Source organism: Limanda limanda, chromosome 12 (genome assembly GCF_963576545.1).
Source record: "Limanda limanda chromosome 12, fLimLim1.1, whole genome shotgun sequence".
NCBI lineage: Eukaryota > Metazoa > Chordata > Actinopteri > Pleuronectiformes > Pleuronectidae > Limanda > Limanda limanda.
Genome location: NC_083647.1, coordinates 26,981,426 through 26,996,261, shown reverse-complemented (window position 1 = coordinate 26,996,261; position 14,836 = coordinate 26,981,426). Strand labels below are relative to the sequence as shown.

At 46.9% G+C, this 14,836-nt stretch overlaps 1 protein-coding gene across 2 annotated transcripts in view; it reads right to left on the bottom strand.

Annotated features, from left to right (window-relative positions):
* The window catches only part of arhgap5 (Rho GTPase activating protein 5), a 46,722-nt gene extending 35,086 nt beyond the window's left edge, over positions 1–11,636 (bottom strand). The window contains exons 1-2 of one of the 2 annotated variants that reach the window (XM_061082091.1): positions 11,391–11,636; positions 882–4,825 (exon numbers count right to left, since the gene is read on the bottom strand). In XM_061082091.1, coding sequence (XP_060938074.1) covers positions 882–4,613 — 3,732 coding nt within the window. In that variant the 5' untranslated portion in view covers positions 4,614–4,825; positions 11,391–11,636. The remainder of the gene's footprint in view (positions 1–881; positions 4,826–11,390) is intronic. The other variant, XM_061082092.1, reaches the window with a different exon arrangement.
* Between the last annotated feature and the right edge of the window lie 3,200 nt (positions 11,637–14,836).

Sequence of the window (14,836 nt, the reverse complement as noted above, 5' to 3'; positions counted from 1 at the left end):
ATGTTGTCAAGTGGCTAAAGTCAGTTTTCATCAAAAGCAGGTGTTGCTGCTTTAGATGCAGCGTAATAATATCAAACAAGTTTGTCCAAGAGATTCTCAAATTGATTTTAGAAAATGGCAAGAAAGGAAAATATAAAGGATCCACTCTTTAGGTATTTCCATATCAGATTTCAGTCTATTCTAATGTGGATGTTCCTGAAATAAATGTTGATGTATTATTACACAGGAGCTTGATTGTCATGTGGGTGTGTACATGCACTGTGAGGTAATGTGTACCGGCATTTCAAACTTGCCAAACCGGTTTCTTTAGCTGTATACGTGTCGGTTTACAGAATAGGCGTTTAATTGCCGATTGTGTGTTTGCACAGAGTTTGTTTTGGAGTCTACATGTGGATGATGGTGGTTAAACAAACACTTATTTATGCAGCTCAGCACTCAGACAAGCCTTTACAGAGGATAAGAAGACAACTCATCACAGAGGCAGATTCTGATCCGAGATTATACAAGAGCATTACTGTCTTCAACAGTGCATCTTTTATTAAGAATTTAATAAATGAGGCCTATCAGGTGCAGAGGATCCAGAACTATTTCAGCAGAGGGCTCGACCAATCCATTTTCTGATTCATTTGCTCTCGCCCACAAGTCCTGAGGCTTTTAAAAACAGAAATCTGCTCTTATCACTCACAATATTCTATTCTCTCTCATTTTCAATGCACTGAAGCTCGCTTGCAGTCACTCAAAACATTCTTTGGCTCAGTGTCTTGGAGACGATTATATCTTTGCAGTCTTGCTTCTTTCTATTCAATGCTGCTTTACAAAGGACTTTCAAACAGTCCTCTTGAAAACTCCAAAGTAGATGATTCAGGACTAGTAAGACTCACCTTCTTTGGTTCCTTTGGTGTTTTGGGCTTCTTCTTCTTCATCTTCTTGTCCTCCTGCTCGGGGTCGGAGGTGATGGCAGGGTTGTCTATCCCGCCCTTCCAGGGGTCAGCAGGTGAGAGCAGTGGGTCCTCTTCGCTGCCCCGGTGGGCTCTTCCCTTTTTCTTTTTCTGCGTGGCGGGCCCAGACTCCTCCCCATCGCTGTCAGATTGGAATCGTCTTTGGTAGGCCTTTGTCTTACTAAACAGGATTTTAGAACGATGTTTGTATTTCAGCGGCCGTGGTCTTGCCTGACATTTCCGGTCGAATCCATTCTCTTCCTCTCCCCCTCCATGGAGGCCATGTAACCCACCAAAGGAGTTTCTTATTTTGACCAGGCGGCTGTGTGAGTCATCAGGCACGGCATATATGTCGTCGTTGTGGAACCCCCTGGACCGTAGCAAGGTGTCCACAGGGTCTGCATAGTTGTCTGATGTCTCCACGTCCTCAGAGTGTGTCATTGGGCCGCGAGTCGTCCTGCGGTTACTGCGCATGCCGGCCTCGATGGTTTTAAGCAGGTTCGGGTCCAGCTTTTTGACATTGGGCTTGGGGAGCACTGGTTTGGGCCGGACAGGAGGAGGCACTTTGTGGTTGCGGTCATGGTCTCCCACAGGCGTGCTGTGGACTGGATACTCGTTGCCCTCGAGGTCGATCCGGTACTTGGCCCGCTCACTGGGCGTGGGGAGAAGCTGAACATCATCGCCTATTGGACTATACGGCGGGGGGGCTTCGTTATCATCATCAGATTCTGGGTAATAGGTGTTGTAGGCGGGGGAATGGCTATGTGGCGAGGTGGGGAAGACATCTTCACTGGCACCAGTGGTGCACTCGCGTGAGGAGCTGTCAAACAGGAAGGAACTCTCGATGCCCGGCTTCTTCTCCAGCACTTCATTGAAGAAGGGAGTGAAAACCTCCGTCTGTCGATGATACTGTGACAGCGAGTAGAGTGCTGTAAACTTGGCGGCAATCTCTGTGGCAATGTGCTCCCCCTCCGTCATCAACTCCTTGATGGCGTCGTTCTCAAAGAAGTCTGCCTGGCTGTCTGTGATCGCCACCATCTGGACGGGGATCACATCCTGGACTTCAGCCAGGAACGCCCGCAGGGTCGCCATAGAAGCCTTGCGTTTGGCAGAATAGACCAAAATGTAGCCGTGGACCAGTTCATCTTTGCGGATACCAATAGCAGTGTGATAAGAGAGGACCGAGACCTGGATCCTCCTCCTGCTGTCACCGATGATCTTGTCCAGTATCAGCGTGTTGCTCTGGCCCGGCTGCCCGGCACTACAGCAATGCGAGTCCAGGAAAGGCGAGAGGATGAGGTCAACGCTGAAAGGATCCCAGCACATAGCGCACATCACTATCCTAAGGTCCGTCTCCGACATGTCCTTGATGGAGGGCAGTGGAGCCAAGACATCAAAGTTATGCTTTAGCCCCTCCAGCACCGCTCGGAGACCCTGCTTAACTTGGAACTCGGTGAATTTGCGTGGGAAGGCCACAGAGGGGATGTCGACAAAGGTGCACTGCAGCTTGTTAGCCAGCTGTTGGCCCTGGTGCCTCAGGATTGGTATGTTTTTGCAAACACTGTCCCTCTGATTTGCCAGGATGAGAATGAACGGCAGCGGCTGAGCGAATCTATCTCTCCTGCTCTGTGCTATCTCTGCTCTGATCCTGCCTATGCAGTCTCCAATACAGTTGAGAGACTCGATGGAGTTGAACACACAAAAGCAACCATGTGGCTTGAAGGTGCTGACCCACGTGTGGCTGAAGAGCAGGGTGGAGTTGACGTCCACAGGAAGAAGCTTCAATTCGTAAATTTTACCATCGAGTGTGTACTCATCATCTGTGGACTGAGCTCGGATCTCATTGGCCAGTTCCTGTGAGAGACCCTCCCTTCCCAGGAGGCAGAGGTTGATCTTATCGATGTTGGCACTGTTATAGTAGAGATTAGAGCGTCCATGGTCGAGCTGCACCAGCCTGTTGGCCAAAACCTGCTCTACTTTCAGATCAACGCAGTTCTGCCCGCTCAGGCACGTCTCCTTCGTGGGATGGTAAACAAACCCAATGTGTTTGAGAAGGAGCGACTCTCTATCTGGGGCAAGCTTCTGCAGCGCTCTGTATCTGGGCTCCTCATTCAGGACACTGTGGATTTCACTCATCTTGTCGCAGCTGGGGGTGGCGTTCAGATCCAAGTCATAGAACAGCTCAGCGTGCTCGAAAAGCATTTCCTGAAAATCCTCTTTGGCCCTTTCAACTATTTCCTGCTGGTGTTTACAGTAAACATCCCTCCTATCTGATTCTGTGATGTACTTGTACGCTTCGTCTTCCATGACAAAGCACATGACTTCCTCCCAAGGCTGCCCTGCACTGATAAAATGAACCCTGTCCAGTGTCTTCTTGAACCTGTCCTTCATCTCCACCCTTCTCTTCTCGGACAGCAGGTGTTGGACGTGGCTTCGGTAGATTCTCTCCCCATCGGGTGTTTCGAGGAGGTCAAAGGGAATCCTGCGGTCACTGATGTCGATGTGGTCCGTCTCATCCCACGGTGTGTGTTCCAGAATCACAAACCAGTACTGGAAGTCAGGCCGGTTCCGGATCAGACTCTGCGCCTCCGGCCATGTGAGGTGTTCCACCTCCTCCAGGTTATGGAGGAGGTTATTAAGGGTTTTCGGTAGTGTTGTCAGGTACTCTTCCCTCCTTCTCTTAATGTGCTCCTGTTTCAGTTGTGCAATGTGCTTTGTGAATATGTTCCGTGCTTTCCTCGAGCCCTCCAACGTGATGAAATCCTCATAGTCTGGTTTGCCCTTCATATTATTGCTCACCGTTTTCCACGTGGTATGGTAATCTCTCACCGTGTGCACCATCAGTTTGTCAAATCGATCTGTTCCTGAGGCAACAAGGTGCCGTTGGACTTTATAGGCCTCCAGATATGGCACAGTTTTTGGTTTCCCCCTGGTTTTATCCAGCTGCTGGATGAGGGTATTGAAGCAGATTTCCACGTTGATGTTGAAGCGAGCTGATGTCTCAATGAGCATCAGGTTTTTCTTGCTGGCAACAAAGTTCTGCAGGTCCCTCAGGTGCTGGTCCACGCACTCATCACATTTTGTGGCAGCAACAACAATAGGCTTCTTTGACTTGACAATGTGAGAGTAGAGACTGTTCACAAATTTGATTTGATCCTCAAACTTCCTATTGCAACCCTTGCTAACATCGATACAGAGCATGAAGGCGTCGATGTTCAGCTTCCCGTCTGGCATCTGCTTCTGGTCAAAGTCCTGCTCCAGGCCCAGCTGGTCCGTGCAGATGTACATGAGCTTCTCTGCTGACTGGAGCTTGGTGGCCGCCGCCCGCTTGGTGTACGGCTGCAGGTTTGTGCTCCGATGCGGAAGAAACGTCTGGTCATCAATGAACTCTGTTTGCTCAATGAGATAGATTTTACAGTCCAACCCGTCGTCCCCTCGATGGGACACGTCCCCCCAGAACAGAAAGTGGTCATTGTTAACCACACGTCCGCCAAAGTCTATTGTGCTCAGCACTGAGGTGTGCTCCGTGTAGTAGTTGTCGGCATCAGGACGCACATACCGATTGCACAGGCAGGACTTGCCCACGCCACAATTTCCCTTATCTTTCTCCGTCCCCGAGAGGCCGACCACACTGATGGCGAATACCGGGGGGCGCGCATCCTTATTCTTGGCCATTATATCCCCCCGCTCATGGCTAACTTGGTCACTTCCAGGAAAAAGGTCAGGATATCATTCCAGTTCTGCTCGTCAGTGTCACAGACGCACTGTCATTTAGATTTTCCCTTATTAGCTGTGAATTCTTCTCCAGCTCTGTGTGTCTCTCAGTGTCTCTCCTGGATCGTCTTCAAGCTGGGACGGAGCAGCCGGCTTCTCCTTTCATCACCTGCCTGCAAGACATGGAAATCACAATTAGGAAGAGATAAAGGCAAAACCCAACAAATACACACTTGCATTGATTTGTCCTCAGAGAACCTCCGTCTCCTTATCACATGTAATTAGGTTTTTGTTTCTCTGCATATCCCCCAGGGAAACAACAAATCAGACATGTTAATCTGGCATTGGATCGAGTTATTGGAAAATTAGCCAAAAGAAAACATTATCACACTTGTGCAGGACAAAATAATCTTGATTTCAATTTGAAAGGTTAGTAAATGTTTTTGATTGTCTTGACATGTACTATAATTCAAATGCACAGATAAACCACTGCAATAGTAGGTTTCAATGGGAAACTGATGAAAAAGCCTCCTTTTATAAAAAAAATAAAAATAAAACAAATGTACAATAGTCAGGGTTAGGGTTAACCCCGACTCTCCAAACGAACACTTAAGTGCGATGCTGAGACTTATATAAGAGAAAGTAATTCAATCAGGAACAATGCTCGGCAAAGTCACTTTTCCGCTCGCAGAGAAAAAGAAGTGCTTTCAACCAATTTGTGCCGAGGCAGGATAAAAATGGCATGCTACTCCAGCCCTTTGACAGCCACTGACCTAGAAATGATTTGCTTCGCTGTGAGAGTGAAACAGTGAAAATAAATCAGTTCACAGATTTGTTATCATAACCAGCACAACCAACGGCTATGTGATCAGGCCTGAACGTATAATCCTGATTAGTCTGACTGTTGTTCTCAGAATGGATTTTGCCTGACCTTCTGGTCATGAGGATTAATCCTGATTAGTGCTCTTGATCATTTGAGGGAAAAAAATGACTTTGCTGTTTGCACCTCGTCTTTCCAACATTAACAGCCAGGTGGAGTTAAATGTTTCCCTCCTAACAACAACAACCATTTCCATCAATAGCAGATTGTAAAAAAGCTGAATGCAGCAAATAGCTGTTATTTGCTGCACGTGATTGACTGTGCAACCTTTCAGTCAGTATTATCTGAGACCGTCACAGTCAAACAAGCCTGAATCTTACCATGACCTAACTAAGGGCTGATAACTGATAAAAGCAGAGAGGCTTGCAGTTATTGTTGTGTTTCACAGAGCGATGGCAATCAGCCACTACGCCTGCCTGAGCCGGGGCTGCTAGCTGCAGCACTACGGCACGCTGAGCCTGAGAAACGGCCCCTCAGCAGGAATCCAGTGCACTGAGTCGGAGCTATGAGGTTTCCCCTGATTGTTTACAGAGGCCAAGGTGATGATGTCACCTGAGCTGTTTTTAGTTCAGCGTATCTACAGCAGTCTCAGAAAAGAAACACAACAGGGGACAGATCCAGTCCAACACAAGAAGGATACATGGATTTTACTCACTAAAGACCAATTTTCATACTCACAGGACAACAAACACACAAAAGACTTTTGTTCGGTTACATACAGACAATGTCCTATGAAATTGGACACCAGACAGCCTGACCAGCCTCAATCCGGTGCACCTTGCCCCTCAGACACACCTAGGAAATGAGATGATGTCAGGGAACAAACAGACCAGCAGGTCCTGCAGGTTTATAAACCACGAGCCCCTGCAACAGCTCCTGTGCTGTGAGCTGTGACACGCCTGAGTTCAGCCGGCCGGGGGAGTAACATCTGAACTTCAAACTGAAGAAGCACCACACATGTAAAGTAAAACTAAAGACAAATTAGCAACGTCCAAGTGATGTGTTCACATTGTGTAATTAATCCACCCAACACTAGAAACAACCATTAATATTTAATAGGGCTGGGCAAGTTAACTCGTTTTAATCGAGTTAACTCAAGTGATGAGTTAACTCGATTGTTTATCCGCCAATTATTTTCTTTTTTCCCAGTTCTGCAGCAGTCAGCAACAGACTTTCACAAAATAAAAGCCTGACTTTCACAATAAAACAATAAATAATCAAACCTGAGTTAATGCGAGATAAAATAATTAATCGAGTTAACTCATCACTTGAGTTAACTCGATTGAAACGAGTTAACTTGCCCAGCCCAAATATTTAATGATAAACAACAAAAGCCAAAGTCAGCGAATTTTCATATCTGTGACACTGCATCCAGGAAACATGTGGAATATCTTTCCCTGGCGAACGCCTTACACCATCAATTACAAAACCCGGAGTCAATTAATTCCCTGTTGATCGACTAACCGACTGATTATTACAGCCTGACATTCCTAACCCATAGCCACAGCATTGGAGAGGAGCAGTCGCCCAACTCCAAACATCTGTTTTGCATTTTTAATCAGCCGATATCAAGGTCTACATTCCCTCTGCTGTCAGCACACAGGGTCAATATGAGACTCGCTGAGATGAATAAACGTTCATTTGCATGAGGAGATGAATGTTAGCGGCGCTGATGTGTTAACTGCAGCAGCAGCACAGAGCCGGGGATGACGCTTAAGGCCAAATTTCATTTCTGTTGCATCCGCTAAAAGTAGCCGTTTGCATCATAATTAGTCTATTGACTGTGGGGCTGCAGGGGGGGGGGGGGGGGGATTAAGGTATCACTTGGCAAGCTGGTTTTTTAGAGATGACTAAATGCTGTTAAGCCATAAAACACAGCAGAACACACGGCCAGGCTTGTGAAACCTTTCAAAGCTGCACCCAGCTGGATTTTTTAAGGTTAAGAAAAATAAACCTTGAAACAAAGCCGGGCTCCGGGAGAGAAGAGAATCGCTTCTACGTTAAACGACTTAATACCTTTCCCCAAAACTAATTCTGATCTCGCACAATCATCAGATATTAATCAATTTAAGAGCAAAATCCAACCTGCGAATGAGCCAACAGAAAAATAGACTTCCCCCAAAAACATCAGATCTTTTCTCTTCCACTCTTAGAATAAATCATATCCGACCAGCCAGGGCTTTTCTTGCAGCAAACAGACCGAACCCCTCTGGATTTCCTGGGACTGGGTTTCAGATTTTTCAGCCATTACCTGCTTCTGTGTCATCGTCAGAATAACTGCGGTTGAAACACGAGCTCACCAACCAGGAAAGAGTCAGTCATCTCTGGCTGTGTAATCAGGATAATCCTTACTTAATGACCTATTATAACAAACTCATGAATAATTCTGTCTTAATTCGGTTTCTCTCCACCCATCGATTGAACACAGGAACTATACTTTTGTATTCATGATGAAATTGCATCATAGATAATCTCTGTTTCCCGTGAAGAATTAAAAATAAATCTTTGACTCAGGACTGATCTGAATGTTTCGAAGCTTAACACGGCTTTGACCAAAGTAAACGTCTTAATCAGATCTTAATCGCTGTAGTTTGGAGGTTGGTTTTAAAAGTAGCTATTATTAAATAAGTGTTAAAACAAGAAATGAACTATAACAAATCTACAAATTTGGCACATCGTCTTTAAAATGTAAGTCAGCCCTCCTGCTACTGCTAAAATTCTGTATACCAACAAAATATAACTCAGAAGGTAAAACTAGTGTCCTCTCTTTAACCTCCATTCAAACTTCCTTACTGTATTAAAAAGGAAAGCGATTTCTTTTTGTTTTTCATCCAGATCTGAACCCAAGCATCTCTCCTCTGACCTCCAGGTAGTGTCGATGATGCAAGAACAACAGAAGCTCCTCTGCTTCCTCTATGTAAGAACCAGTTCACCTTCAGAAAGCTGGACAGCAGCTTGTTATCTTCATTCCTGTATCTTCAGTAACTTTGCTCTAGTTAAGAATCTTGCTCAGTTCTGAAGACGTCTGTTTAAAATGGGTTATTTGCTTAGACAGCAGTAATCTGGTTGAAGCTTGTTTCCTCAAATTGTAAAACTGACCTGCAATTATTGAGCTGCAGCAAAATATGACTCAGTCCCCAGACCTGCTGCTGGACTCGGTCCCCAGACCTGCTGCTGGACTCAATCTACAGACCTGCTGCTTGACTCAGTCCACAGACCTGCTGATGGACTCGGTCCCCAGACCTGCTGCTGGACTCAATCCACAGACCTGCTGCTGGACTGGGTCCACAGACCTGCTGCTGGACTCAGTCCACAGACCTGCTGCTGGACTCAGTCCCCAGACCTGCTGCTGGACTCCACAGAACCCAGAAGCCACTGCTGCTGCACAGAGTTGTTCACCTGTTTATTCAAAGTTCAGTGAAGCTCGAGTCAGTCCACAGAACCCCCAAACCAGAGAACCACTTCATGTGAACGTGCTGTTGTCATCATCAACAACAACATCACTTATGTTGATGTGTCCCAGCTGCAGAGTTGCTGGTCACATGTTAATTCAAATTTTAATAACATTGAACATATTGCATGTACAAATTTCACCAAATTTGACACAGCACATCCATGGACTCTGAATAATGACCAGTGTACAGCTGATAAGATAAAGACATCTTGAGATTTGCGAGTCTCAGCTGGAGGTCCGACTTCTGGATCAAGTGTAGAGGTTTTTATTTAACTCAACACCGACCGACTATCATAATAATAAAGAGGACGCAGACTCATTCAGAGTCCTTGTGGAATTAAGGACACTAGAACAAGACTACAGCCGAGTGGGGACAACAAAGAAATTTACACAAACTGTGAGTGAGGACAGTGAGATGAGAGAGGGACCGTGGAGGACAGGGAGATGAGAGAGGGACCGAGGAGGACAGTGAGATGAGAGAGGGACCGAGGAGGACAGTGAGATGAGAGAGGGACCGAGGAGGACAGTGAGATGAGAGAGGGACCGAGGAGGACAGTGAGATGAGAGAGGGACCGAGGAGGACAGTGAGATGAGAGAGGGACCGTGGAGGACAGGGAGATGAGAGAGGGACCGTGGAGGACAGGGAGATGAGAGAGGGACCGTGGAGGACAGGGAGATGAGAGAGGGACCATGGAGGACAGTGAGATGAGAGAGGGACCGTGGAGGACAGGGAGATGAGAGAGGGACCATGGAGGACAGTGAGATGAGAGAGGGACCGTGGAGGACAGGGAGATGAGAGAGGGACCATGGAGGACAGTGAGATGAGAGAGGGACCGTGGAGGACAGTGAGATGAGAGAGGGACCGTGGAGGACATTGAGATGAGAGAGGGACCGTGGAGGACATTGAGATGAGAGAGGGACTGTGGACAGCTGGAGGAGGACAGTGAGATGAGAGAGGGACCGTGGAGGACAGTGAGATGAGAGAGGGACCGTGGAGGACAGTGAGATGAGAGAGGGACCGTGGAGGACATTGAGATGAGAGAGGGACAGTGGAGGACAGTGAGATGAGAGAGGGACCGTGGAGGACAGTGAGATGAGAGAGGGACCGTGGAGGACAGGGAGATGAGAGAGGGACCGTGGAGGATAGTGAGATGAGAGAGGGACAGTGGAGGACAGTGAGATGAGAGAGGGACCGTGGAGGACAGTGAGAGGAGGACAGTGAGATGAGAGAGGGACCGTGGACAGCTCGTGGAGGACAGTGAGATGAGAGAGGGACCGTGGAGGACAATGAGATGAGAGAGGGACAGTGGAGGACAGTGAGATGAGAGAGAGACAGTGGAGGACAGTGAGATGAGAGAGAGACGGTGGAGGACAGTGAAATGAGAGGGACCGTGGAGGACAGTGAGATGAGAGAGGGACCGTGGAGGACAGTGAGATGAGAGAGGGGCCGTGGAGGACAGTGAGATGAGAGAGGGACAGTAGACAGCTTGAGGACAGTGAGATGAGGGAGGGACAGTGGACAGCTGGAGGACAAACCCACTGACCCGCTGCTCTCAGACCTGATAGACAAAGTTCTACAGCACCGGGGGACATGTGGACATTCAGGTCCTCCTCACGCCTCAGATCAGACTCGTTTCTGTCGCTAAACTTCCTCCACACCTCCACCACCCCCCCATCACCCCACCATCCCTCCATCCCCCCGGTGCAGGAGGGAGCGAGTAGCGGGACATCAGGGTCCTAAACCTGCAGCAACTTCACCATGCAGCCCGGCTGTGAGGACGGGGACATGTGGAGTCCAGCTGGGATCTCACCGCGGAGCAAAGTGGAGGTGGAGGTGGAATGTGATTAAAATGGTGGATGTGGTGGTGGAGAACCCCCCCCTCTCTCTCCCTCTCTCTCTCTCTCCCGGGTGGTGTTACCGGGGCTGAGGGCGAGTTACCGAGTGACTTCTCATCGGGTGGAAACGACCCGCAGACCCGGTGTTGATGCGTCAAAGCTCCGCGGCTAGCAACGACTCGGACCCGGAGGAAGAGGAGGCTCCTCCCCGGGGACCAGGACGTGTGGCCCGGCTCGGCCTGGCTCGGCCCGGATCCTCCAGGAGCGTGACAGAGCGAGGGGGGAGGAGGGGGGAGAACCCACCTTTCTCATTCCGAGTAGCTAGCGCTAGCCGAGTTAGCCTAGCATGCCGAGAGGGTGACGGAGAGTTAGCTAGCTAGCGTTAGCCTGGCACGGGTTGGAGAAGACTCCCAACCCGGGTTAAATCCCCAAGCCCGGAGTCGTATCCACACTCGGGTTAGATTTAAACCGGGATAACTTGACTCGGCTACCAGCCTCCCCCCCCCCTACACACACACACATAGAGCTAGCCCAGCTAATGGATCCCAGAACGCATTCCCTCACCCACCTATTAGCATGGTCGCTCCCTGTTCCACATACCAGGGACCGGAGGAGGACGCGTCCCCGCATCGAGGCTCCCGGGTCCGGGGAGAGGAGGCCTCAGCGACTCGGTCCACAGCCGGGCGAAGAGGGGCCGAGGTCCCGGGCGGTGCCAGCCGGGGATCGGGTGTGTGTGTCCGTGTTGTCGGGTGAGGAATGTGCTGTAAACCGAAACCTGCTCCCTCCCCTCGGAGAGCAATGGCGACTCGCTTTCTCTCCCTCGGTGTCGCTCTACCTTTCCATTCAGCCTCTATGTCTCTCTCCCTCTATTCTCTCTCTCTCTCTGTGTTCGTCTCTCTCTCTCCTCGCTCCCTACTCTCCCACTGTGTCGCTCTACCTTTTCATTCAGCCTCTCTGTCTCTCGCCCTCTATTCTCTCTCTCTCTCTCTCTCTCTCTCTCTCTCTGTCTCTCTCCCTGCTCTCCTCTCTCTCTCTCTCTCGCTCTCCTCGCTCCCTTCTCTCCCTCTGTGTCGCTCTACCTTTTCATTCAGCCTCTCTGTCTCTCGCCCTCTATTCTCTCTCTCTCTCTCTCTCTCTCCCTGCTCTCCTCTCTCTCTCTCTCTCTCTCTCTCTCGCTCTCCTCGCTCCCTTCTCTCCCTCTGTGTCGCTCTACCTTTCCATTCAGCCTCTCTGTCTCTCTCTCTCTCTCTCTCTCTCTCTCTCTCTCTCTCTCTCTCTCCCTCTCTCTCTCTCTCTGTCTCTCTGTCTCTCTCTCTCTCCCGCTCTCTATCGCTCTCTCTCTCTCTTTGCTCCCTCTCTGCCTCTCTCCCTCTCTCTCTCTCTCTCTCTCTCCCTCTCTCTCTCTCTCTCTCTCCCTCTCTCTCTCTCTCTCTCTCTCTGTCTCTATCTCTCTCTCTCTCCCTCTCTCTCTCCCTCCCTCCCCCTCAGGTTATATTCATGTTATATATTCATTGTATGTAAACTCCAGTATATTGACATGTGCATCAGACGTGCAGCTTCAGTTTCAACTTCATCATCTCCAGAGGATATCAATTATTAAAAAAATGTGAGATACACATGGGCGGATAAAGCTCATCCACGGGCCCCCGGGGGGGGGGTTGTTGTGGGACCCCTACGACAAAGTATGAGGGTTATACAGAAGGGGAAAAGATTTTGAGTATGAAGTCGTGGGATTATGATTATATGATTATTAAGTTGTGTCATTTCTTGAATAAAGTTGTTATTTAATGAGAAAAAAGTCAATGTTATGTTAATAAAGTTGGGAAGTTAGAAGGATAAAGTCGGAGTTCAGGAAAAGGAATGTTATTACTGGAATAAGCTGTTTTTTAATGAGAACAAAATTATAATATTACTCAATATTGGTATTGGAGACAAAACCATTGAAACAGTATTGGAACTGAAAAATACAACCCAGGCATTAAAAAATATAATCTTATTAACTTATTTGTTTTCATATTACATATTATATAATGTGATCAAGTGATGAAACTAAATGAGGATTTAAAGAGTGTGTTGTTGTTTCTCTCTCTTGGCATGAATGTTAATAAACCAAGTTGCCAAAGAAGCATTTAAACACAAATTAAAATGTCACTCTCGCTCTATTGTTCTCTCTGTGATGTCATTTTAAGTATCATAATATGAAGTATAAATTAAGTTTTCTCATTATATGTTTAAGTGCCTTGTGTATTTACACTGCTTTTAAAAAACACCTTTTCCTTAACAAGACGGTTAAAGCAACATTTCTGCTGCGATGTTTGCAGACAGGATATTGACAGTAATGAAAAGCAGCGCTGCAGCCACACTGTTAGATAACGGTGAAAATCCTTCATTTATATTTCAGTTGTTCTGGGTTGGGATCAATATGGGCTGCTGGGTCCAGTGGATTCCCTCGGGTGCAATGCTGCGCTAATGAGCCTCAGAGCTGGACTCCACTCAACCAGAGACCAGTGGACAGACCAGTGGACAGACTAGTGGACAGACCAGAGGACAGACCAGTGGACAGAGAAGTGGACAGACCAGTGGACAGACCAGTGGACAGACCAGTGGACAGACGAGTGGACGGACGAGTGGACGGACCAGTGGACAGACCAGTGGACAGACCAGTGGACGGACGAGTGGACAGACCAGTGGACAGACCAGTGGACAGACCAGTGGACAGAGGAGTGGACAGACCAGTGGACAGACCAGTGGACAGACCAGTGGACGGACGAGTGGACGGACGAGTGGACGGACGAGTGGACAGACCAGTGGACAGAGGAGTGGACAGACCAGTGGACAGACTAGTGGACACTTCATATCATATGTGATATGTGTTCATATAAACCATATTGATATTATATATCATCTTATACAATAATATTGTCTTTTGCACACTCTGTCTACATATTCTTACACTCATAGTATATTATATTATCTATTGTGTAGTCAAATACTTATATTTATACCTCTACTATATATCATATATTATATCATACTCTTTGTATATTCTTTGCATATATAAGTCTACATATTTATACATGTGTACATATTATTATATTTACTATTATTATGATATATACTGTTGCTGCCATTATTACTATATACTGCTATTATATTGGTATAATTACTATCATATATAAATATATATTATGTTATATTATATACTATATATACTGTACTATTTTTATATACTGTCTAACAATAACATGACCATCATATCATCAGTACTATTACCATCATCTTGCCACTGCACCTTATCTACCTATTTATCTTGTGTTTCTGTTTTTATTCTTGCTACCTCAAATTTTTTATTTTATTCTATTGTATTTTATTGTATTCAAATATACCGGTTGCTATGACGACTTAATTTCCCTTCGGGGATGAATAAAGTAATCTATCTATCTATCTATCTATCTATCTATCTATCTATCTATCTATCTATCTATCTATCTATCTATCTATCTATCTATCTATCTATCTATCTATCTATCTATCTATCTATCTATCTATCAAACGTCAAATTTACCCGTTTCCTCATGAAAATTCAAATCTACAGCAAAAAAAACTATTGTACCCATTCTGTCTCCAGCCAGTAGTTTCATGTGTTGTAAACAAGTTGGTGTAAACACATCCAGCAGCTTCAGAAAACGTTCTGTAATCTAAACACTGATGATTAGCATCTGACTTCTTCGGGTTCAGTCCATCACAATTAAAACAGGAGTCGTCTTTCCAGAGCCACCACTTTGCTCCAGTGATGATGTCACAATCCCACAGGGACGAATCCAACAGGAAACACGGAGCACTCTGTGAGATGAGCCTCTCGCTGTTTGTGTACGAAAATACCTACAGTAAAGATAATCACCAACTGCTTGAAGGTATTAATACCTCAAGAGCAAGATCCTGAATATTTTAAGACTTCAATTTCCTCTTGTGATTGATCTTGTCCTCGTCCTTCTTCTCATTGGACAGAAGAAG